This window comes from Notamacropus eugenii, chromosome 5 (assembly GCF_028372415.1).
Source record: "Notamacropus eugenii isolate mMacEug1 chromosome 5, mMacEug1.pri_v2, whole genome shotgun sequence".
NCBI classification, from domain to species: Eukaryota; Metazoa; Chordata; class Mammalia; order Diprotodontia; family Macropodidae; genus Notamacropus; species Notamacropus eugenii.
In genome coordinates, this window is record NC_092876.1 from 32,497,570 (window position 1) to 32,522,144 (window position 24,575).

The 24,575-nt window shown below is 49.3% G+C and overlaps 1 protein-coding gene across 7 annotated transcripts; it reads left to right on the top strand.

Moving 5' to 3' along the window:
* Window positions 1-568: 568 nt before the first annotated feature.
* On the top strand, window positions 569-24,310 carry LOC140508390 (IgGFc-binding protein-like). 7 transcript variants are annotated; one of them, XM_072616232.1, is made up of 22 exons: window positions 583-829; window positions 929-967; window positions 1,430-1,560; window positions 1,862-2,146; window positions 2,555-2,692; window positions 2,850-3,009; window positions 3,188-3,576; window positions 5,328-5,853; window positions 6,459-7,054; window positions 7,612-8,176; window positions 9,094-9,692; window positions 9,816-10,374; window positions 11,683-11,885; window positions 12,970-13,371; window positions 14,443-14,729; window positions 15,413-15,678; window positions 16,379-16,971; window positions 19,155-19,719; window positions 20,275-20,873; window positions 21,507-22,059; window positions 22,754-22,946; window positions 23,627-24,310. In XM_072616232.1, coding segments are annotated over exons 1-22 (7,677 nt in total). In that variant the 5' UTR covers window positions 583-801; the 3' UTR covers window positions 23,628-24,310. The 7 variants fall into 7 exon arrangements, with proteins under 7 accessions (XP_072472340.1, XP_072472333.1, XP_072472334.1 ...); XM_072616233.1 differs by having other exon boundaries at window positions 13,084-13,371; XM_072616235.1 differs by lacking the exon at window positions 1,430-1,560.
* Window positions 24,311-24,575: the final 265 nt, after the last annotated feature.

Below are 24,575 nucleotides of genomic sequence, written 5' to 3' on the forward strand. Positions count from 1 at the left end.
GAAGGGAAAAGGAGGGAGACTTGGGAGAGGGAGCATCTTGATTTCCTGGCTATGATGATAACCATGGATTCACTTCATTTACCCTGACACCGCTAAGTCCCCTCTTCTAACTAGTATTTAATTTCTGTCTTTTGAAGTCCCTAGAAAATCTTAAATAACTGAGAAATAGAAAAGTCTCCATTTTGCCTCTTCCCCCACCCCAGTCCCCAACATTCACACACACACAATACTCTGGTCAGGCTATGGCAGGAATTTTAAGTTTCCTCACCACGAAGAGTTAAAAAAAAAATCCATACTTTTCTCAACTCAGCAAACATTCTTAATGGGTCTACTATATTCTAAATGCTGGGAATAAATACAAAGACAGAAAAGGATTATTTAATTTCTGTTCTCAAGGAGTTGAAATTCTCAGGTCTCACTTCTTCCTGTCTATAAAAATACATACCTCTCCATGGATGCCTGTCCCAGTTACCTCTCTGGTTACTAAGGACACAACTCTGCTACGTACCTCAACGTCTCCTCCTCTTTGATCTTTACCTTTCCTCCCCCACCCCCACTTCGCTCTGCCTTGGCCACAAGTGATGGGAACTAGGATCTGCCCCTCCTCCCAGGGCCCTCTATAGCCTATGGCCCTCAGGAACAATGGAAAATGTGCCTTCCAGGTGAAGGCAGCAGTCAGGACTGCTGATCCAAGCCAATGAGTTATCTGGCCAGGACCCCGACTCCACCCCAGGTGTCAGGGTGACCCCACTCTTCTGGTGCATATAATCCTCTCCCTTTAGAGCTGGGATCAGGGGGGCCATGGGAATGCTCTGGCTGCTGATTGTGGGTGAGTATGGAATGGGAGTGGGAGGCTTCAGCACTATAGAAGGAGGCTAGGGAAAGAGCTCACCTACCCCTTACTCTTGGCTCTTCCTGCTGTCCTCAGCATTGCAGGGACCCCTGGCCCAGGATCAGGATGCAGCTGGTGAGTTGGACCCCAGGGTGGGGAGGAATGGTGGGGAGATGGGATGCAGGACAGGGAGGCTGTTCTCCAACCCTGTCCTAGACAAGTTGGGGAGCAAAGAGGGGAGGAACCTGACTTTTATACTCTTGGGGCCAGATGGGGATAGATTTGAGACCTCACAGGAGCCCTCTACTTATTGGTGGGTGGGGGTGAGGGTAGGATGGGGACAGTGCAGTACTCCATCTGAGACCTGATAAAAAGGCAACACACCCAGAGGGACGCAAACAAATCAGTCCACTTGCTCACAACTAACAGCAAGGCCTATACCCTATACAAACAGTCCATGGATGCTGAGGGCTTGGGTGACGTGGCATAAAGTAGAGCAAGGAGCGTGCCTACGGCTTCCTGGGGCATGGGCCCTCTGTCTTGAAGCCCTGAGGGGAGGGGCTGTTTCTGTGCTCTGAGAAGCCCCTGAACCCCCAGCCATCCTCCTGTATCCCTTTGGCCCTGAGCATGGAGACCAGAGCATCCCCAAAGCAGATGATGGTAACTCCCCAAAGGTCCTACTCTCTGAACCCTTCAGCTTATTTGGAGTCACCCACAGGGGCATCTACGTGAGTCTGGGAAAGCTCCCTCCCCTATGGCCCTCTCCTCCTTCACCACTATCTCTGCCTGCCCAGGCTCCCCCAGTCCCACGATTCCATTGCCACTTCCTCTCCCCAGCTTGTCCCTGTGGCTTCACTCTCTCCCTTTCCTCCAAGTCCCCTTCTCTCCTCAGATCCTTCTTCCCTCTCCTGCCCTCTGCCCCTTCTCAGATGGTTTTCATCCCCTCTCCCTTTGACCCTGCTACCTTTCTCCTCCTTCCATTTTCCTTTCTGATTTCTGTTCCCTGTACTTCTCCATCACCCCACACAGGTGAACACCAATGGCGTAGTCTCTTTTGAAGTGCCAGTATCCCAATTCTTCCCTCATGCCTTCCCTCTTGAGGATGGCCAGGCATTTGTGGCCCCATTCTGGGCCGATGTAAACACAATCAAGGGAGGGCAGGTGTGGTTTCGAGAGAGCCAGCAGCCCAGGCTGCTTAGCCGCGCCTCCAGAGAGCTGGCCATTGCCTTTCCTGGCTCCCCAGGAATCATTCTTCACTCTTTGTTTGTGGCTACCTGGGACCAAGTCTCCTTCTTTGGGTCACAGACTCACCAGGTAAGGAAAGGGAAAAGGTGGAGTATGGGGGAGCCTTCTCTGGGTGGCCCTAATGCATGTGAGATTTCAAAAGGTCCATCAGCCAGGGTAGATGAAGAAGGATGGTGAGACAGAGATAAGCAAAGAGATAGTGAGACAGAAAAAGAGGCAGATGGAGTGGGAGAGACATTTGCTCAGCAGATAGCTGGAGTGGCTGAAGGAGAAGAGAAAGAAATCGAGAGAAACAGAAACTGGCAAAAGTGAATGGTTGAGACGAGGCAATCTTTGTGGTGGGTAGAGAAGATGCTGTCTCATCACTCCCACTATAGACCCTCCCTCCCTAGATCTCATCCACAGAATCCTTTTTATTCTCCCAGAAGACAGCCTATGGACTCCCACTTATAGACATCCAATTCCCCATTCCCACAGGTGAACACCTTCCAAGCAGTGCTGGCTTCGAGCACCAACGCTTCTTATGTTCTTCTGTGTTATGGGCACATACAGTGGACAACAGGAGTGGCCAATGGGGGAAATCCCAACAACGGTCTGGGAGGGACCCCGGCCCAGGTGGAGGTCATGGGACTGAGTCCAGGATGGGGAGGTGGGGACAAGGCTCCTGAGTTCTCTTGAAGGCATGTGCCCTCCACCCAAAGGTTCCCAGAGGAGCAGTGACCTTCAGGTAGGGAAGCCTGGTTCATTCCCTCATCTGGGTCTCTTCCCTCAGGCTGGTTTCAACAGTGGCACAGCCCAGGACTATTTCAACATCCCTGGCTCTAGGACACCTGCCATCATTCATATAATGTCCACCAGCAATGTGGGGATTCCAGGTCTGTGGGCTTTCCGAACAGACAAGTTTACAGTCCCGAATGGCTGCATCTACAAGGGTGAGTGGCTGTGGGGACCCAGGCCTCCCAGCCCATGATCCCCCACCCCATTCCTCTCAGGAACCCGAATGATCCATCCTCAATGCCTGCCCCAAGGCCATTGTGGTCCATTCCCCCAGCCCCCAGTGCTCTCAGGGATCCAGACGTCTGAGGGCCTCATCCTACTGCTTTTCTTCAGCCCAATTCTTGCCCATTGGTGCCACCTTCTGGAACAGCAGTACTTGTGGATACCGGTGCAAATGCCTAACTGATCAGAAAGTTCAATGCTGGCCTGAACCATGCCAGGTGGAACATCAGTGCCGTGCCTCTTACCCTTTCTTCTACTGTCAGGCCCTCCAGGGGCCCTCCTGCCATCTGGGGCCCAATGGGCATTTACGTACATTCTCTGGGCACCTGCTCCACCTTCAGCCCTGTGCATACATCCTGGCCCAGACTCCTGGCAATGTGACTGGCTTCCAAGTCAAGGTGGAGAGCACGGGAACAAATCAGATGCCAAGGTTCCAGCTGCTGCTCCTGGTTCATGGCCAGGAGATCATGGTGCCACATGGCACAGTGGGTCATGTGCTGGTGAGCCTGGAATTGGGGACTGTGGAAAAGGGAGGGGAACCAGAAAAAGTTAATGAGGAGGTGACTGAGTTTCACGTCAATGGGAGTCTTGATGTACTGGTTTGTGTTCATAGGATGGTCACTCTTTAGCTGCACCATAGTAGGGATTCTCATCCAGGCATGAGTTAGATTGGATGGCCACTGCATTGGTCCCTTCCATCTCTTAAATTCTATGATTCTGAAATTCTCTTATTAATAATGATATTGAAATAAAGATAACCCACAGTTACACAGCAATTTAAAGCAGCTTTGCAAATCCTAGTGCACTTCTTTTTAAGGTTTTATAAAATACGGTGCTTGAGTCAACCCTGTGAGATAGGTTAAACAGCCAACACACAGAGGCCTGTCTGGAGGTGTATGGGAAGGCTAATGGGACACAACCCCTGTCCTCAGGGACCCCTCGGTGTCATAGGGAGACACACACATAGCTCCTGCCCTGTCTGTGAGGGCAACCATAAAACTGTCCTTGGAAGCTCTGGCTTGGAGGGTGGAAAACATGAGATGTCCCATTTAGGTTTTCCCAAACACCTTAATAGGCTAGAGCATTGAGTTAAATCTAACAAGATGAAATTTAGCAAATCTTATACTTGGGTTCAGAAAATCAGTTTCACAAATACTGGGTTGGACAACAATTTGTCTAAAAAAATCTGGAGGGGGGGGTGGCAGTTTGTGAACTGCAAGCTCATTCTGAGTCAACAGGGTGATGTAGCCACCAGGAAACTGAATGTGATTTGGGGCTACATTCATTGCTATCTGGGTTCTAGGAACAGCAAGGTCCTGGTCCCTCTGTCCTCTACCGTGATCAAACTGCATTTGGAGCTCTGTGTTTAGTTTGGGGGTATCACAGTTAAAGTGACTCTGATAGACTAGTGAGCATTCAGAGGTAGGCAGCCAGGTAGGTGAAGGGCTGAGGGTCTATGTTTTATAAAGATCTATTGAAGGAAAGAGGGTGTTTAGTCTGGAGAAGAGGAAATGCAGGGGGTTCATAACAGCTGTCTTGGATGTGTTTGAAAGTTAGCACATGGAAGGATTGATTAGACTGACCATGCCTGGCCAGAACCAGGAGCCATGCATGGATGGAAGTCAGAGGCAAATGTGTAAAATAGTGACAGCAAAAACAGTAGCATAAATAAGGATGCTTTAAGGTTTGCAAAGTACTTTACAAAGATTTGAGACTCACAACAGTCCTGGGAGAGAGGTGCCATTATTGTTTCCACCTTACAGAAGAGGAAACTGAGGCAGGTAGGGGTTAGACTTGAGGTCAGGAAAAAGCTTCCTTATTGTCCAGAAGTGAACTGGGCTGCCTCCATAGGGAGTGAGTTCCCCTTTCTTGGGAGTTGTCAAGTAACAGATCGCTTGTTGAGTATGGGATAGTGGGGGTTCCTTTAAGGGATGAGTTGGCCTAGTGGCTGCTGAAGTCCCTTTAAACTAAAATTCTGTGATCCTGACCGTAGGGGTTTCACTGAGGGGCTAGATTGGGGAGTAGGGAGTGTAAATGGAGGGATGAGTGGGAGGTGTAGGGGATGGAGAACAGAGAGACAGAATGGGACTCAGGTCTCTAACCCAGGTCTCTCTAAGCTTATTTCTGTTTCTTGATATCTTTAAGACTTTCATGGTCCTTTAGATTTATTTTATGCCCACACCCCAGTGTGCACTGAGTCTCTTTGCCTTCTGGTCTGTGTCTCTGAGCCCCATCTTTCCCTGTCTCCTAGGTGAATGGTCTCCGTTTCCTGATGCCCGTAAAGCTGCTCCAGGGGAGCCTCACTGCCCATGTCAGCGGCTTTGCCACCTACCTCATTACTGACTTTGGCCTGGAGTTGTGGGTGCAGGAGGGACGTGTAGCACTCACTGTGCCAGCCATCTTGGGCAGCGCTGTACAGGGACTGTGTGGAGCACAGGCCTTGACCCCTTCAGGGACTTCACAGCGAGAGCCCACCCTTTTGGTTACCAGCTGGCAAACAGCCAAGCCATGTGGACGTGAACCCCCGAGCTGTCCCCCAGATCAGATGGCCTTGTACACAGGCCGTGAGGCTTGTGGCCTGCTAGAGGCATACCCAGGACCATTTACTGCCTGTGCACAAATTCTTTCCCCAAGGCCTTTTGTGGAAAGCTGTGCTGAGGAGTTATGTTTGGCTAAAGGAGAACCCCTTGTCCTTTGCCAGGCCCTAGCTGCTTATGCTCGAAGCTGCCAGGCTGCCAACCTCACTGTGGGCAGGTGGAGGAGCCAAACCTTCTGTGGTGAGGAACTGTCATGTGAGGGAGGGGGTGCTGCTGGGGGGTGTGGTCACTGGGCTGCAAGGCCCGTCTGTCTCATCTATATCTGGCCAGGTCTGACAACTAGTCATTGGCCTTGATATACTGGGTTGGACAGCAATTTGTCTGAAAAGATCTGGAGGATGGGGAGGATGACATGGTTAGTGGTCTGCAAACTCTATGAGTTAACAGGGTGATGCAGCAGGTAGGAAGTCTAATGTGATTTGGAGCTACATTCACGATCTGGGTTGTAGGAAAAGTGAGGCCACTGTGACTCTGTCCTCTGCCCTGCTCAGACTCCATTTGGAGTACTGCATTTAGTTTGCAGGTGCCATGGTTTAAAAAACCAGCAAGCTTTCAGAGGAGGGCAACTGCGTGGGTGAAGGGCTTGGATACCTCAAAGACTCTCAGCCTTAAACCCCACATAAATGTCAATTACCATGGTTATTATTTATGATCAGTTATTCTTATCTCTCTAGGTTTCTGTATGTGTTTGAATGTCCCTTCTCTCACCAAAGTCTGTCTCCCTCCCTCTCGTTTGCTCTGCTTTGTCTCTCAAATGATTCCTCTCTTTCTCCTCCGGCCTCCAGACATCTCCTGCCCAGAGAATAGCCACTATGAGGCTTGTACTAGTCCCTGTGGGGCCAGCTGCCTGGATTCCTTGGCTCCACTATTCTGTAAGGGACCGTGTCGGGAGGGATGTGCCTGTGATGCTGGATACCTCCTCAGTGGTGGGGCCTGCATCCCCCAGGCCTACTGTGGCTGCTCTCTCCATGGTCGCTACTTCCCAGTGGGGGCCCAAGTACTCAGTGATAACTGTGGGCAGAAATGCACATGTGAGGGTCCTAGGCAGCTGGTACGTTGTCACCCTCACGATTGCAAGGTTGGAGAAGTATGTCAGGTACAAGATGGAGTCTGGGGCTGCATTCCTGGGGACAACGGGAGCATCTGGGTGTCAGGTGACCCCCATTACCGAACCTTCGATGGGGTGGCCTTCACAGCCCAGGGTGCATGCCACTACACATTGACCCGGAGCTGCCGGGCCCAGGGGGGACCCCCTGCATTTGCTGTGCACGTGCACAATGAACATCTAGACTCCATTGCTGTGGCTTGGACACGACAGGTTGAGGTGGATGTGTACAGGGAGCAGATCATAATGGCTGCCAAAGCCCCAGGAAAGGTACAGGTGAGTGTGGACCAAGCAGGAGCCTGGATATCAGGCAGGTCTAAACTTGGGCTGGCTAGGTCATTGGGCAGTATGCAGAGTTTTAGGAACTGTTGCCTTTCCTCTCCTTCATCCTCAGAGAGGCTCCTCACAGATAGTAATCTCCATTAGCGTCTAGTGAACCTTTTCATTGTCGACCGTTCTCCCAGACTGATTTTACATGGGAGCTAAGTTTACAAGGGGCCTGCCCATCAGCTCCCATGTATACTTTTGCCTGTTTATTGTCCTGCCAGAGATTTAGAATGACGTCCTATCTAGAAGCTTGGATCAAGCACACCCTCCACACCCCCCTCCCACCACCACTGTTAGAGGGATTCAAAGACTTTCTGGTCTAATAGGGAAGACGTAGTCCTCCCACACCATATGGAAGAGATATAGTCTCTGTTCCTAGAGAGTTTTCAGCTGATTGAGATAAACTAAGGCAGATGCACTGGAGGTCAGGGGTTAGATTACAGCTTATCCAGGGGGTTCTGGAGAGGTGGAAACCCTCCAGGTTCGACATTCTTTCTGTGCTCCAGGTAAATGGATTTCAGAGGAATCTGCCCCTGCACCTGGCTGAGGGGCGTATCCATGTCTACTTCAGCGGCTCAGGGGCTGTGCTGCAGACAGATGATGGTCTCTTGGTCTCCTATGATTGGAGACACTACGTCTCTGTCATGGTGCCTGAGACCTACGCAGGCTCCTTGTGTGGTCTGGGTGGGAATTTCAATGGAAACCCTAAGGATGACTTTCGAGGGCCTGGTGATATGCTTTTGCCTGATGCCCAAGCTTTTGTAGAGAGCTGGAAGTACCCAGGGTCCCCTGTCCACTGCTCTGTCGTGGGTCCAACACTCAGATGCACACCAGAAAGGGAGGCCCAGTATCGGTCACAGAGTTTTTGTGGCTTGCTTGGGGACCGGAATGGGCCATTCCGTGCCTGTGATGAGGTAGATGAGGCCCAGATTCATGTGGAAAACTGTGTGCATGATCTCTGTGCCTCAGAGGTGGCCCGGATACCACTATGTGAAGTGCTCCGCAGCTATGCCCAGCAATGTCAGCGACACGGACTCCCTATCCAATCCTGGAGACCTCTGGTGGGCTGTGGTGAGCAATTATTGACTCTGGTTCCCCTCAAGTCCTCTTATACTGCCCTCCCCTGCTTCCTAGAGACCTCTCATCTTTTCCCTCTGGCTTTTACTATTGCTTTCTCTCCAAATGATTGTTAACCAACCCACAAGAAATATAAAAACCAACTTTACTTCTTCCTTAGACAATAGCACATTATAGTTTTGTGATGTCACATTTTCCCAAGTACTTTCACACACAATGTCTGATGAATTAATTAAATACCCCAGGAGAGAAGTAAAGAAAATCCCTCAAGAGAAGCCTTTTTAGGTCAGATTTATCACAAATCAAAGTGGAGAGTTGTCCTATAAGAAATCCACAGAGAACCGTCCTGATCCGTAATTAATTCCAGTAGGAAGGACAAATTCTATACCCCTTGATAAGAATATAGAAACCAAGACACAGAAATGAAGGAACTTTGCCCAAGGCCAAGCTTAGCACAATGCCTGGCATACAGTAGGAATTAATAAATGCTTTTACTGACTCCTAGCATGTGGTAGAAAGAAGACTGGTGTCTCCATCTTCCGGATCAGGATTCTCTGTCAACTACAATTTGTCTGCCTCATTATAATGCACTCAATGACAGTCTAGTGGAAAGAGGCCTGAATTAGGGGTGAGATAACCAATAGTGTGTTCATCTCTACTACGCATGTGTCACTGAGTATCCCTGGGGTCTCGGTTCTCTCCCTGTAAAATGGGGAAGTTGAAGTAGATGCCAGTAAGGTCCCTTTCAGATCTAAGTCCCAAGATCCTCCAAGATTTCCTCAACTTGATTCAATTCAATACATGTTAGCAGAGCCTTCCTTAGTTAATGTATGCATGTTCTTTTAGGGAGTGGCCAGGTCTGATCCCAGGAGCATTTTTCATGTTCTAATGTCCACCAACCTATCTTTCAGAGATGACCTGCCCTACCCACAGCCACTATGAGCTCTGTGGATCCTCCTGCCCAAATTCCTGCACAGACCCCACCCTGGCTGATCGGTGCCAGACACCATGCCAAGAGGGCTGCCAGTGTGACCAAGGCTTTGTGCTGAGTGGCACTGACTGTGTGCCCCTAGCTCAGTGTGGCTGCACCTTGGAGGGCAGATACTATCTGGCTGGGGAGACCTTCTGGGAAGGAGAGGACTGCGAGCTTTTCTGCCACTGTGATGTCTCTACCCATGAGGTACACTGTTCCAACTCCTCTTGTGGACCTGGGGAGAGATGCAGCACACTGAAGGGTATCTTTGGATGCCACCCACTAGTCCCCAGCACCTGCCAGATATTAGGACCATCACAGTACATCACCTTTGATGGGAAGACTTATGACTTCCCAGGCACCTGCAAATACATCTTCTCTGAGCTATGTGGTTCCTTGGAGTCCCTGCCCTTTTTCAGAGTGGAGGTTAAGAAGGAGTATGGATCAAGCACCCCCATATCTATGATCTCAGAAGTGATTGTCTTCATCAATGGGACCAAAATCCACCTTCACAGAAAAAACCCAGGTCTGGTTGAGGTAGGTCCATCTTAAAGAATCCTCAATGGATACTCTTCACCTAGACTGACCAATCTATACTTCTCACTGTCCCTGGAGAAATTGTACCCCTCTGTTTCTCTGGCTTGCCTTCTGTTTCCACAGGTGAATGGAGAGACCCTGCTCCTCCCCTTGAGCCTCAATTCTGGCAGTATCATCTTGTATCCCAATGGGTTCTATTTGACACTCTGGACAGATTTTGGGTTGACGCTCAGTTCTGACCTGGTCTACAGCCTCTTCCTCTCCCTGCCCCCCCACTACAAAGGTAATACTTGTGGACTCTGTGGAAACTTCAGCTGGAATCCTGAGGAGCACTGGCCCCAGAAAAGTTCCCTAAGTGGGGAACTTGCTGACAATGTGACTTCTAAGTGGAAAACTGAGGACTGTGAAGATCACTGTGCTCATGACGGCTGCCCAGCCTGCACAAAACAAAAGCAGCTTATTCAGGGAAAGGTCCAGTGCTGGATCCTCCAGGACCCCCGGGGACCATTTTCTGCCTGCCACGGTGAGATCGCCCCAGAACCTTATGTGGCCAGCTGTGCCAATGACCTGTGTATCTCCATGGGCAATAGCACTGTTCTCTGCCTGTCTATCCAGGCATATGCTGCTGCCTGTCAGAGAGCAAACATTACCGTTGGCCCCTGGAGGAACTCCTCCTTCTGTGGTGAGTCAATCTTGACCTTGTAATAGGAGCAAGGTATGTGTCACAGGTACTACACCAGGGCTGGTTGAATTGGATTGACCCAAAGCAGTTTTCAATGGCATTGTCAGAGCTAGTGTTTAAAAGTGTTGGATCTTTTAGGGTTTTTTCTTCCCTAAAAACATTGTAAAAGAGCCAGACCTGATATTCTTGCCTCTCAGACTTTCAGAGATCATGTAACTGCTTCTGAGAGGCCTGTCCAGGGTTCCATACTTCGTGGCAGAATTGGGATACTGAGGTAGAATACCACTACTCATTCATTCATTCAACAAGTTTTTATTTCTATAAAGTATCTGTTCTATGCTAAACTTTAAAAGGAAAATGAAAGAAAACAAAACGAGCAGCACCCATGGCTGTGGTTATCACAACTTTGGTCATCTTGTTGTACAGTCAAGAGTTCCTTGTATAATCTAACAAAAGGGTCCGTGGTGTCCCATGTATGGTTATTCTCTCCAGAGATAAAGCCTGTCTGTCTTTATCCATGGGCAACTCTTCCCTGGGCTCCTCCATCACAACAGATCAGCCATCATGCAGTCCAGATTGGGATCAGAAGGACATAAATGCTAAGAAAATTTGAAAGGGAAGGCTAGGCCACTATGGTAGCGCTAGCCCCAGGAAGTCTTTGTGTGTTGTTGTTCAGTCATGTCCAATTCCACTTGGAGTCTTCTTGGATACTGGAGTGGTTTGTCACTTCCTTCTCCAGCTCATTTTACAGATGAGGAAACTGAGGCAAAGATGGTGAAGTGACTTGTCCAGGGTCACACAGCTAGTAAGTATCTGAGCTTGGATTCAAACCCAGGTCTTCCTGACTCCAGGCCCTGCCCTGTATTCATGATGCCATCTAGCTGCCCTGTAATGTTTATCCCTTTAGGCTTTGGAACTCAGGAAGGATTTGAAAAGGTGAAGAGAAATACATATTTCTGGGGATAGTGAGAAAATTCTTCTGTCTGGGAGAGAGGGGATATATATATATAATATGTTTATTTATATATTTAACCTCATCCCTTGAACAAGGGATGGGAAAAAGACAGCCAGGTTGGATGCAGCTGTATTATGAATAACTTTGAATCACAGGGTGAGAGGTCTGGATTTGATCTGAGAGGAACAGTAGGTTTCTGAGCTGGGGGACGCCATGGCCAAAGTGGTTGGTTAGGGAGGTTAGTCTGGCAATGTGTACAGGGAGGGCTGGAGTGGGCCAGGGTTGTATGGCCACTGACTGCGCCATGGACTGGTTGGGGTCCCTAACCTCCGTGCTGTTTCCCCCCTTCTCAGCCCCTGCCTGTCCGGCACACAGCTATTATCACCTCTGCCAAGAGCCCTCCAAGGTCCGGTTCTGTGCTGTAGTTCGGCTGCCTCTGCCAGCTAGCTTGGTTTGCTCAGAGGGCTGTGCCTGCTACGATGGCTACCTGTGGAGCGAGGAAAGGTGTGTTTTACCAAATCAGTGTGGCTGTGAGCATGAGGGACGCTACCACAAGGTCAGTATGGAATCTGGAGAAAGGTATAATTGCTAGACTGGCAATTACTGGTGGGATGGAGGGGTGGTGTGAGACACTGGAGAAGTGCTGCATGTGGACTCAGAGGGCATGGCCTGAAACCTCAGTTAACCACAATAATAAGAATTATAATAATTATTAACATTCATATAGCACTTGAGGGTTTGCAAAGTGCTTTACAGATACTATCTCTTTTGTCCTTACAACAACCCTGAGAGGTAGGTGCTATTATTTTCTCCATTTTATGGGTAAGGAAACTGAGGCAGTTAAAGTGACTTGTCCAGGATCACTGTTAGTGATCAAGGCAGGATCCGACTCAAGGTTCAGTGTTCTATCCATTGTGTCACCTAGTGGTCTCTGGTTCTGCTTCTGCCTCCATGGAAAAGTCACTTATTTTTATCACCATCTGTAAAATGAGTGAGCAGAACCAGGTAACATCTAAGTGGCCTTCCAAATTCCTTCTCAGCCTCTCCCCTCCTTCCCCCGCTCCGTACAGAAAATTTGATTCCTGCTCCCATCCCTCTCCCTCCCCATTTCTGATAGCCGGAGTCGGCACCAAGGTTCATCTACCAAAGGAATGTCTCTGATGGGGACCCGAGGGGCAGGCTGTGGGAGGTCACAGTTGTCCTCACAGGTTCAGGCTGTCTCACAACAATCAGTAATTTATCTGAAAAAGCCCTTTTTGAGTCTCTGCGTATGTGACCTTTCAACAGAATGCCTTCCACAGATTTTCTCCCCATGGTGTAATATAGGACATGGTGTAATGTTTTCCTCCAGAATCAGAGGCCGTCAAGATAAATCAACCCTCCCGGGTCTCCTTCATTTTTCCCCTCCCTGACTCTACCCACTAGACGTTTTCTTTCTAGACTGATGAAGCTTCTTTCTAAGCATGTCCTTGTTCAGTCTTATCTCAGTCTACAGCTACACCCTGATTCAATGTGGAGCTTTGGCCCAGCACCATTCCCACCACATGCATGCACCCCCAGCCTCCCCTAACCAGGAGAGACCTAGCGATAGCATCCCCTCCCCCAACCTACCCCCTCCCTTCACCTACACCCCCCGCTAGGTCGGAGACTTGGTTTGGCTTTCTCACTGCACCCGCCGCTGCAGCTGTGATGCTCCTGGTCAGTTCCAATGTGCACTGGCCCAGTGTCCTGAAGGGGAGATATGTGCCCTGCAGGCTGGACAGATGGGCTGCAGGAATCCCATGGGCATCTGCACAGCCACTGGGGATCCTCACTACTTCACGTTTGATGGAGCCGTGGCTCACTTCCAAGGCACCTGTGCCTATCAATTGACCCACACCTGTAAGAAAGCCTCTCCTTCTGGGGGCCTTTCCTTTCAAGTGGAGGCTACCAACAGAAACTTCCGCAGCCGTAGAGTCTCCTTCGTGACCCATGTGGAGGTGTGGCTCAGTAACCAGGACTTCCAGGCCCATGTGGTCTTAGAACGTGGCCAGCCAGTCAAGGTGAGCAGGGATTGAAAGAGGAGAAAGTTGGTGGGAAGAGGGTCCTCTTTGTTGGGGAGACCTACCTTGAACCCCAACAACATAGCCAATCTCAGTCCCAATTCTGCTACCAAATCTCAGTCTATCCTTAAATTAGTTTCTATTTCTAACACTGACCCGATCCATCATCTAAATTTTAAGACTTTTTTTGTTTGGCCTCGAAGGGCAGAACTGGGTACAATAGGTAAAAATTGCAGAGAGGCAGGTTTTGGTCAGATATAAGGAAAAATTTCCTAACAATGAGAATCCGTGTGTTGGGAGAGATGGGGCGCTATTCTACTTGGGGAATTCAAGTCTATGCTTGATGCCAACTTGCTCAGGCTTTCATAGAAGGGACTTTTGCTCAGCTACAGAATAAACCAGATGGTCTTTGACTCCTTCCAATTCTGAAATCCCCACTATTCTAGACAAAAATTAGGCTGGAAACTCAACTCTTCATCATCTAGATATACAGTCATAACTAGTCCAGATGTCATTTCTATCTGACTTTAGGATGTTCTGTAGGATTTGCAGGGGCATATTTACTTTTCTTATTACTTTAAGGAAGACAGACTCCTTTAAAATAATCCTGAACCTGACAAATTCACAGTTTGCTGGCTGAGAAAGGTGACCCAGATATGTGCTGGTCAGGAGGGGATAAGAAGTAGTCTGTAAAACATGAAAAGATGCCAGAGATAAGCTATTATAAATGTTAGCCACTATTTTTAATAGTATTATTAGCTAATAAGAATGTGTTAGGAGCCTGTGGAAACCTGGGAGGCAAGGGAAAGGAATTGAGATGACCTGGCTTACAGAAGAGAGACTCCCCTCTCAAGGGGAGAACATGGAGACTGAAATACTTAGAAGTTGCTACAGATTGGATTTCACCAGATACAGAAGGAGGGCTGTGATGCCTCCTTCCCCAGGGATGCCCCAGTATAGAAGGCACCTCCTCATTCTTGGCATCAGATGAAGAGTCCTATTCAGAAATGTTGAAGATACACTAACCCAAAGACCCCGATCCTTAGATTAGGTCTATCACTCCCTTACCAGGTGGATGGGCATTCAGTCACCCTGCCGGTACAGCTGGGGCCCCAAGCAAGGGTACAACAAGAGCAGGGCCTGCTGCTGCTCCAAGTAGGAGAGGAGCTAGAAGTTCAGTATAACGGACGGAACACCCTGTTTGTAAGAGTGGGACCAGGATACAGGGGCCAACTGTGTGGCATGTGCGGCAACTTCAATGGTGACAAGAAAGATGACAAGATCCTCCCTAACGGGAGGCCAGCTCCCAGCGATGCAGCCTTTGGGAATGCCTGGCAGGCCGCTGCCAGCCCATCTGGGTGAGGCCATTACCCATCACACCTGTCCTCTACTACACTGCCTCCCTCTGCGGCAGAGGGGATGGCATCTGAGGGGTACCATTATGAGGCAGAGCTTGTCTTACCATGCAATTGGCCAGGTCTCAGACTAAGTACAGGGAGCAAGAGTGCAGACTTCAGGGACCAGCGAGACTGAAAATGCGGCCATGGTAGGTATTCAGCTGATGTTTGTCCTTCATGCTTGAAGAGGATCATGACATCAGGCGTTCAGCGAATATTTGCTGAATTGGTGTCTTTTTCATCTTTACTGGCTCAAGAGCATCTCAAAATTCAGAATTCAACCTTTACTATATGTGGGACAAAGGGTGAGGGAAATGTGGGAGAGAGAGACATAAGCCCTGTTCCTTGAGCTTTCAATCTAGTTACAGATTCCACGTATGGGCCAATCCACCTATAGTGAGTGTTCTAGGACCAGACTGTGTGGTCTGAACCCTAATGTAATACGGGTTGGACAAGGGAGAGAAGAATGTGGCTGGAATGGTTAAGGAAGTTTTCTGGAAGAAAAGGTAGTATTTCAGTACACATAACAGGAGGGCACCCTGCAGGAGGGGGTGGGGAGCCTAGGTCTCAGGAGCACTGGGGAGGGGGACCACAGGAAGGTTGGTTGGGTTGGAGCGGAGACTAAACCCTCTTCTGATCTGCAGCTGCCAGAAAGACTTAATTGGAACAGAGTCCTGTCGTGACGGGCCCAGAGTGGACCAACTCTGTGGTGTCCTCTCTAACCGCTCAGGACCCTTTGCTGAGTGCCACTGGTATGAGAAGCCTGACCCCTATGTGAAGTCCTGTGTATATGACCTATGTCAGTATGGGACAGGCAATCGAATGCTGTGCGCTGCTCTGGAGGCCTATGCTGAGCTCTGTGCCCTGCATAGGATGAGGCTGCCTGACTGGAGAACAGGCCTAGGATGCAGTAAGGATCACTCCCCTCCCAAAGCCCCCCACCTCAGCCTCACCATTTCCCCTCATTTTAACTGTAACTCTACACCTCATCCCATCACTAACTCAAGCTCTCACCCCTTTTCTTTTCTTTTAAGCCTCAACTCATCTCTCATTCCAAGCCACTTAATCTCTGAGAAAACTGGACTTGAGGGGTCTACGGTCTCTTGTAATGCTAATGTTATATATGATTGTTGTTTAGCCAACTAGTCATGTCCAACTTACTCTTTGTGACCCATTTGGGATTTTCTTGGCAAAGATACTGGAGTGGTTTGCCATTTCCTTCTCCACTTCATTTTATAGAGGAGGAAACTGAGGCAAACAGGGTGAAGTGACTTGGCCAGGGTCACACAGCTACCAAGTGTCTGAGTACAAAAGGCACTCTAGGATTGGCACTGTATTCACTATGCCACCTAGCTGCCCACTTTATGTGCTAGTGCTCCCAACTTAATTGCTAACATACCTTCAGTTCCCAAGTCCAGGACTCGCCATGTCCCTAATCCCCTCCCTCTTCCCTTCTGTCTCTGCTCTGAGAATATGTGCTTTGGCTCATTTACAGGATGAACTTGGTACTCCTGCTCCCTTCTGGGGCTGGGAAAATTAGGAGGAAAGAGAGGATGGGAAGCTCTATCCCATACCCCAATTTTTCCTTACCTTTCTTCTCTTTCCACTAGATGTTGCTTGCCCACCCAATAGCTATTATGACTTCTGTGGTACCTCTTGCCAAGTCACCTGTGCCAACCTCAATACCAGCATCACCTGTACCCGCCCATGCACCGCAGGCTGTTTTTGCCAGAAGGGATATGCCCTAGAGAATGGAATCTGTATCCCCCAGGATCACTGCGGATGTGTCCTGAATGGACAATACTACCCCTTAGGGGCTGAGGTGCTACTCACAGACACATGTAGCCAGAGATGCATGTGTCAGGGGCCAGGCCTGTCCATGGAGTGCCATCCCCACTCCTGCGGGCCCAGAGAAGTGTGTCGTCTACAGGAAGGGGTGAGGGGCTGCTACCCTATCAAGTATGGGACTATGTGGCTCTACGGGGACCCCCACCTCCGTACCTTTGATGGGGCTACCTTCAGTTTTCGAGGAGCCTGCCGTGTTGCCCTGGTCCAAACTTGTGACACCCACCTCACCCCTTTTGCCATCTGGCTAAAGACTGAGCACCAGCAATCCATGGTGGCCTCATGGGCCAAGCAGGTGGATGTGGATATAGGTGGAGAAAGGTTCTCCCTTCTGGCTGGACAACACAAGACAGTCCAGGTGAGAGCCTTCCCAGGTCTTCAGTGTGAGGATCACAGTCTCTTTTCTTTCTTTCTTTCTTTCTTTCTTTCTTTCTTTCTTTCTTTCTTTCTTTCTTTCTTTCTTTCTTTCTTTCTTTCTTTCTTCCTTCCTTCCTTCCTTCCTTCCTTCCTTCCTTCCTTCCTTCCTTCCTTCCTTCCTTCCTTCCTTCCTTCCTTCCTTCCTTCCTTCCTTTCTTTCTTTCTTTCTTTCTTTCTTTCTTTCTTTCTTTCTTTCTTTCTTTCTTTCTTCTCCTCCTTCTCCTTCTCCTCCTCCTCCTCCTCCTCCTCCTCCTCCTCCTCCTCCTCCTCCTCCTCCTCCTCCTCCTCCTTCTTGGCAATCAGGGTTAAGTGACTTGTCCAAGGTCACACACCTAGTCAGTGTCTGAGGCTAGATTTGAACTCAGATCTTCTTGGTTCTAGGATTTCAGACTTCTAGTATCAGATCCAGGAATTAGGAACAAGGAAGGAGAACAGCTTGGGGGGGAGGGATGGCACTCACAAGCCATGGATAATCAATCCATATATGCAATTACTGATATGTAATATTATCAATCCTATCTATTTAATGTTTTAGAATTTACAGAGTACTTTCTCTAAAACAATGCTGCAGGGACAGATGGCCCATTCTATAGATGGGCAAACTAAAGCTCAGAGAGGCAAAATTTCTTCCCTAGAGTCACATAGACAGAAATCAGAATCCAGGTCTTCCTGGGCCACCAGAGCAGCCTCCCTGACTATGCAGGACTGTTCTCAGTAGGCTAGAGAGGAATTCCAGGGGCTGAAGGTGGCAGGGTCTGGGAAACTGAGGCCACAGCTAGGTGGGAAGGTGAGAGACCTGGGTCCTCTCCTCCGCTATAGGTGAGTTACCAGGATGGGGAGCGCCCTCAAGAGGTGGCCAAAGAATGTTTTGCACGATTGTACATGTGTAACCTATATCAAATTGATTACTATCTCAGGGAGGGAGAGAATTTGGAACTCACATTTTTTAAAAGAGAATGTTAAAAATTGTTTTTACACGTAATTGGGGAATAAGATAAAAAATCATTCAGGAGATGGCCAAAGTTAGCCAGAGAAGTGCCGCTGGAGCAGAGACACTCAGGGATAGCAGGGAATATGGCAGAAGGAGAAGAACCAGTCCTACTTTTCCTAGGGCAAAGAGACCACCAGGCAGCTTAGCCCTTAGATACTTTCCCAAGGTAAAGCCATCTGGACCTTTTCAGGATGTATCCTGGGGCTTCAGGCCTCACTTCTGTGAGTAAGTTCCACGGGAATTCTGGGTCCTTGGTCCTCAGGGCTCTACATCTACACCATCTCTATACCTGCCCTTTCCTGGTCCCTGACGCTACTTTCACTTGATACCTGGACCCCAAATACTTTCTTCTGCCACTGATTGATTGGAACCGGACTCTTGACTTGGCATTCATTCTGTACTTTCCCTCTACTGCTTCTCCACACTGACTGACTTTTATTTCTAAGGCTTACTTAAAGGGGAAATGAGAGCATACAGTTTTAGAAATAATATACAAAGGCACTATCTAAATATTCTTGACCACATGGGTTGTTGTTGAGTCGTTTCAGCTGTGTCTCACTCTTCATGACCCCTTTTGGGGTTTTCTTAGCAGAGATACTGGAGTGGTTTGTCATTTCCTTCTCCAGTTCATTTTACAGATAAGGAAACTGAGGCAAACAGGGTCACACAGCTAGTAAGTGTCTGAGACCAGATTTGAACTCAGGAAGATGAGTCTTCCTGATTCCAAGCCCCATACTATGGTGCCACCTAACTGCCCCTTCTTTACAGATATCATTGCTCATAAGGGAAGGAGATATACCTCTAGCATGAGTCAAGGTTGGTAGCACACAGTCTTGGAGATATTGGGAAGGGGGTAGGGGAAGGTAGGAGAGAAAAATGAAAATTGTCCCAGAGGGGCAGAAAAGACAGGCTGAAGGGAGGATGTGTGGTTATCAGCTCTCCCAGAGATAGTCTCTATCTTGGGGTGAGTCCCCTTTCCTGCCATCCTTTTACCCCTCGACTGCTGGCAGCTTGAGATCTAGAAGGATAAAGGAAGAAAGGTGATTAGGAGTCCTAGCAGGATTCTTGATGAGGAGGATGGGGAGGCATAGCCTGAAGTGGGTCTGTGCTGCTCATGGATGCCTTCCTTGCAGGTGAATGGATCCCAGATGACTCTTCCTCTGGTACTGGCTGGAGGCAAATTCCATGCCTTTTCCAGCCCCTCTGCAGCAGTGCTACAGTTTCATTTTGGTCTCTCTGTTTCCTTTGATGAGTCCCATTCCCTATGGGTATCAGTACCTGAGACATATGCAGGTTCCCTGTGTGGTCTGGGTGGGAATTTCAATGGGAATCCTAAGGATGACTTTCAGAGTCCTGATGGCAAGTTGATCCCCGATGCTGATACGTTTGCCAATAGCTGGAAGGAGCCAGGATTCCCTAATCACTGCTCTGCAATGGGGTTGGTTCCAAAGTGCCCACCAGAGAAAGAAGTCCAGTACCGGTCCCAGGATTCCTGTGGCCTGCTTGAAAACCAGAATGGGCCATTCTCTGCTTGCCACGAGGTGACAGAGGCCCACATCCACATGGAGAACTGCGTCCATGATGTCTGTGCCAGTGATGGTTCCCAGGAGATACTATGTGAAGTGCTGGGAAGCTATGCCCAGCAGTGCCAGTGGCGTGGACTCTCCATTCAGCCCTGGAGACATCAAGTGGAATGTGGTGAGTAGACATTCCCAGATGAGATCCTTGGCTCTTTAGCTAGATCAAAATTCCCTCTAGAAAGCCTTCCTAAAATTCCCTGCACTCAAGGCTCCCAGAAGGGAGGGATCATATTTCTGTGATCAGACCAAGGGATACCCTGAGGTTGGAGGCCTTGATTCTTCCATGAGAAGTTTCCCGGGAATAGGAGGTAGCTCTCTCATCAAAGCAAGAGTTGCTTGGTCTGCTTCTTCTGTGCCCTTGCCAGCCCTCAGGAAGGTATTTTATGCTCAGAGGGTCTCCATAAACAAGTCTGACATTCCTTAGTACAGGAGTGGGGATGATTCACACCAATCCTCATGTAGCCACTTGGTTACTCTTTCTATACGTCCAGAACATTAGCAGTGTGTGTACTGTGGTGCCCCATAGGACACCCTCCAATCTTCCCTCCATTCCAGGTCCATTAACCTCCTAATGTTTCTGGTCTTCTCCCTATGTTTTCTCTGAGGCTGCTTTCTCTGCCTCTGTCTTCCCTGCTCTATTTCCTTCAAACCTCTCCCCCGAACTGTCTTTCAGAAATGGCCTGTCCTACCCACAGCCACTATGAGTTCTGTGGATCCTCTTGCCCCAACTCTTGTGCTGAGCCTAATCTAACAGCCAGCTGCCAGACACCATGCCAAGAGGGCTGCCAGTGTGACCAGGGCTTTGTGCTGAGTGGCACTGACTGTGTGCCTCTAGTTCAGTGTGGCTGCACCTCAGAGGGCAGGTACTACCTGGCTGGGGAGACCTTCTGGGAAGGGAAGAACTGTGAGCGTTTCTGCCACTGTGATGCCTCCACCCATGAAGTGCACTGTTCCAACTCCTCTTGTGGACCTGGGGAGAGATGTGGTACCCTAAAGGGCATCTTTGGATGCCACTCGCTTGTCCTCAGCACCTACCAGGTATTGGGGCAGTTCCAGTACATGACCTTTGATCAGAGACCCTTTGACTTCCTGGGCACCTGCAAATATATCTTCTCTGAACTCTGTGACTCTCCAAAGTCCCTGCTCTTCTTCAGAGTGGAAGTCAGGAAGGGGGACACCCTAAGCACCCAGACATCTGTGATCTCAGAAGTATTTATCCTAGTCAATGGGACCCAGATCCATCTTCAAAAAGAAAATCCAGGGCTGGTCCAGGTAAGTTCTTGGTAGAAAACCTCTTTTCCCAAATGGCCCAGAGCAACATCCATGGTGAGGGAAAGCAGAATGGCTCAGACACTTACATATGGCCTCAGGGGCTAGCGGCTCCCTGCCAGACATTGATTCCCATCTTGGAACACTGCCAAAACCAAGGTCAGTGATCTGAAACACGGATACAGAACTGACCGGAGCTGGGATGAGTGGTCTGCAGCTACCTTTTCCGTAGAACTTCTCTTTAGTCTGGAGAGGTAAATGCCCACCACAGTCATGTTGGTGGGGCTTGGGAAACACAGAGGTATGCTTGCTTCTTGTAACAGTTATATACATGTATATGTGAATATATATATATGTGTATATATATATATGTGTGTGTGTGTGTGTATGTGTGTAGTATGTATTTAATATCGATGTGAACTCTCTCTCTGCCCATTTCATTACTCCCGTTCCAGTTCCCCCTGACCATCAGCAGACCTTCTCTTGGATGATCAGTGGGTAGTTGGAACCCTGTTCCCTGTGATTTTTTACCCCTTGCCCCAAAATTCCCCAATCCTCCCTTCCTACCTAAGAGGGTGCAGGGCAAGTGGGGAAGGAGAATGCGGTCATTAAGTTATCCACTTTCCATCTTGTCAGGTTAATGAGGCTACATTCACCCTTCTGCTGAACCTCAGCATGGGAGATATCCTCCTGTACCAGGATGGATTCCACCTAACATTGCAGACACACTTTGGACTAGTGTTCACCTCTGACTTGGTCCACAGCCTCTTCCTTACCCTGCCCCCAAATTACATGGACCACACTTGTGGGCTATATGGGAACTTCAGTGGGGATGACTTCCAGCTACCGAGAGGTTCCCCAGTGGGGGACCCAGTGACTTACTCTGCCTCTGAATGGAAGCCGGATGATGGCTGTAAAGACAGTTGTGCCAAGGGATGTCCAGCATGCATGGCCCAGGAACAGCTTGTACCCGCCAAGGTCCAGTGTTGGATCCTCCAAGACCCCTGGGGGCCCTTTTCCTCTCGCCCCATGGAAATTGATCCAGAACCCTTTGCTTCTGCCTGTGCCAATGACCTATGCCTCTCCACGGGAAACAGTTGTGTCTTATGCCTGACCAACCAGATTTACGCTGCTGCCTGTCAGCGAGCAAATGTCACCATCAGGGACTGGAGGAGCCCCTCCTTCTGTGGTGAGTGGGCAGGTCCCCGTACTCCCATATTATGCCTTTGGGGCTTCAGGTCTGTAGGCCCAATACCAGGCCCAAGCCAAAGCACAGAGATGATGGCCAACTGTCAGACTCCAGCCCTCCTTCTCTATCAAAATGATACCCAGGGCTGGAACTGACATGCTACAAAATACTATCATACACCTCAGTTAGTCCTCCTTTAAGGAAGGGATTATTCCCCTCTTTACCAATGAGTTGAGAGTTGAGAGCTAAAGTGATCTGCCCATAGTCACATAGCTGGGAAGGGTCTCTTCTGACTGACTCTGAGGCTATCTATTAATGGAGCAACCTCTGTGTACAGATGCATGGGTTTGGATGAAGCAAAGACCCAAAGAATCCATAGCTCACTTTCCCTGGGAAATGCCCTTAGCACTTAGAAAGCAGCAAATCAGTCCAAAGCCCAATATTCTGAAGGGACAGAGAGTAGAGAAGTTTCTCCAAGTCTGTGGGGCTTCATAGGAAGAGGACCTTCCAAGAAGACTTTTGGAGGGGTTTCTGTCACCACCTCATGGCAAGAGAGCCCAGGAGAAAGGGCCCTCTGTCCTGGCTTCTCTCAGACCTCAGAGGCTCCCTATGGCTATGGAGCAGCTTAGTGAGGATGCACACTCCAGGGCTCTCTTCAGCTCGTCTCCTCTCCTCTGCTGTCCTCTCTCCACAGCCCCCCACTGTGCCCAGCACAGCCACTACGAGCTCTGTGCCTGCCCTCGCTGCCATTCCTGCCCTGGCTCTGAGCTGAAGTATGGGCTCTTGTGTGTTGAGGGTGCATCTGTGATGATGGGTACCTGCCTCAGGGATCCAGCTGCCTCCCAGCCCCAGAGCATGACTGTGGCCACCAAAGTCAGCATTGCCTAGTGAGTTGCCCCCCTGTCTACCCCATATAGTCTTGGGGAAAGGGACAGCTGGTGCTCCCACACTGGGCGCCCTCATCCACAGGAACTGCTAACCACAGATCATAGCTCTAGAGCTAGAAAGGGGGTCTAGTCCCATTCCCATCTGAGAGAGAGAAAGACTAAGGCCAAGAGGTTAAGTGATTCATCCCAGATCACAGAGGGGATTAAGTAACAGAGGAGGGATGCCAGTGTGAGTTCAGTGATCTACACTCTGCCACACTGTTCTCCAGAATTTAAGCATCCAATCCCTGCTACCCTCAAAGGTCTTTATTATGCACCAAGTGCCATGCCCACCACAGAGCCTGTCTCTCTCCTTATCCCCTGATGCCAGGAAAGCTTTTCTCCTGCCTGCTCAGCCCCACCCACCAATGGGCCAGTACCTTCTTGCTTAGAGGGAACCATCAGTCAGTGGAGGAGAAGTCTCAAAGGGCTCTCACATGAATTATTTCTGACACCAACCATGCCAACCATTATAAAGGCACTTGGGGCAGGTACTGCGGTTATCCTCATCCGACAGATGAACATCCCCTAATTTGTCTGACTTGTGAGCATCAGAGAGTTAGACTTGGTACTGACTTTGAACTTAATTCTTAGTTGGGGCTCCATCCCCTGTGGACTCCTACCTTCCTCTCCTCCTACAGGAACTGAGCCCTAAGGAGGCTTCTGAGCTTCTGTGGAGACCACAGAGCAGTCACAAGTGTCTACAGCGGAACCACACTGGCCAAATCTGAATCTGGTCCACCCAGAGCTCAGAACATGAAGCCAATAACATCATGCAAGCAGCAACAAATCCCCCCAGATCTCTTCTACAATTCAACCCAGTCGCAATAAAACACTAGCAGAAGTCTCTGCCTAAGCCAGAATCTGCTGCCTGGCCTCGAGACTAAGGGAGAAGACCTATGGATCAGCTAGTTCTTTTGGCTCACAAAGGCTTGGTGAGGTGGGGAATAGGAGAAGAAAAGCCACACCAGGCACTCACACACTGAGCACAGCTTTGGCTGCTGTCCTTCCTATGCTGTCCCAGAACCAAGACCAAACTGCTGAGACTCAGCATTTTTTCAAGGTGGGCTAGGTAGGAAGGAGAGACAAGAGTCCAAGAGGCCTCAGCCATCACTACGCCATCTCTTTTTGTGTTTCTCATTCCTATCCTTCCCCACAAGTTGTCAGCATCCATCCATCCATCCATCCATCCATTCATTCAATAGATGTTTTCCCCTCCCCAGTCCTGTGCCTGACTGCTGTAGGGGAGGTAATACAAGGATCTGATTTGGTCCCTGCTCAGGGGAATTGGTTGCCTATTTGGGCAAATAAAATGTATGAAATGACTACATCAGTATAGATTTCAAGGGCAATGACCATAAGAAGTATTCATTAAAGGCCTGTTTACTGAAAGATTAACATGGGTTAGTGCACAGGGACTAGGAAAAGTTAGAGCTAGATCAGGGAGAAGTGGGGCAGGTCAATATTCTGCATGTGTTATTGCCTTCCTAGTATGGGACTAGAGGAGGGGGCACATGAGTGCCAAGAGTGGGGAGCACTCTGTAGCATAACAGGGGAAGGCCATGGCCCACCTTGTATAGGGCATGGGGC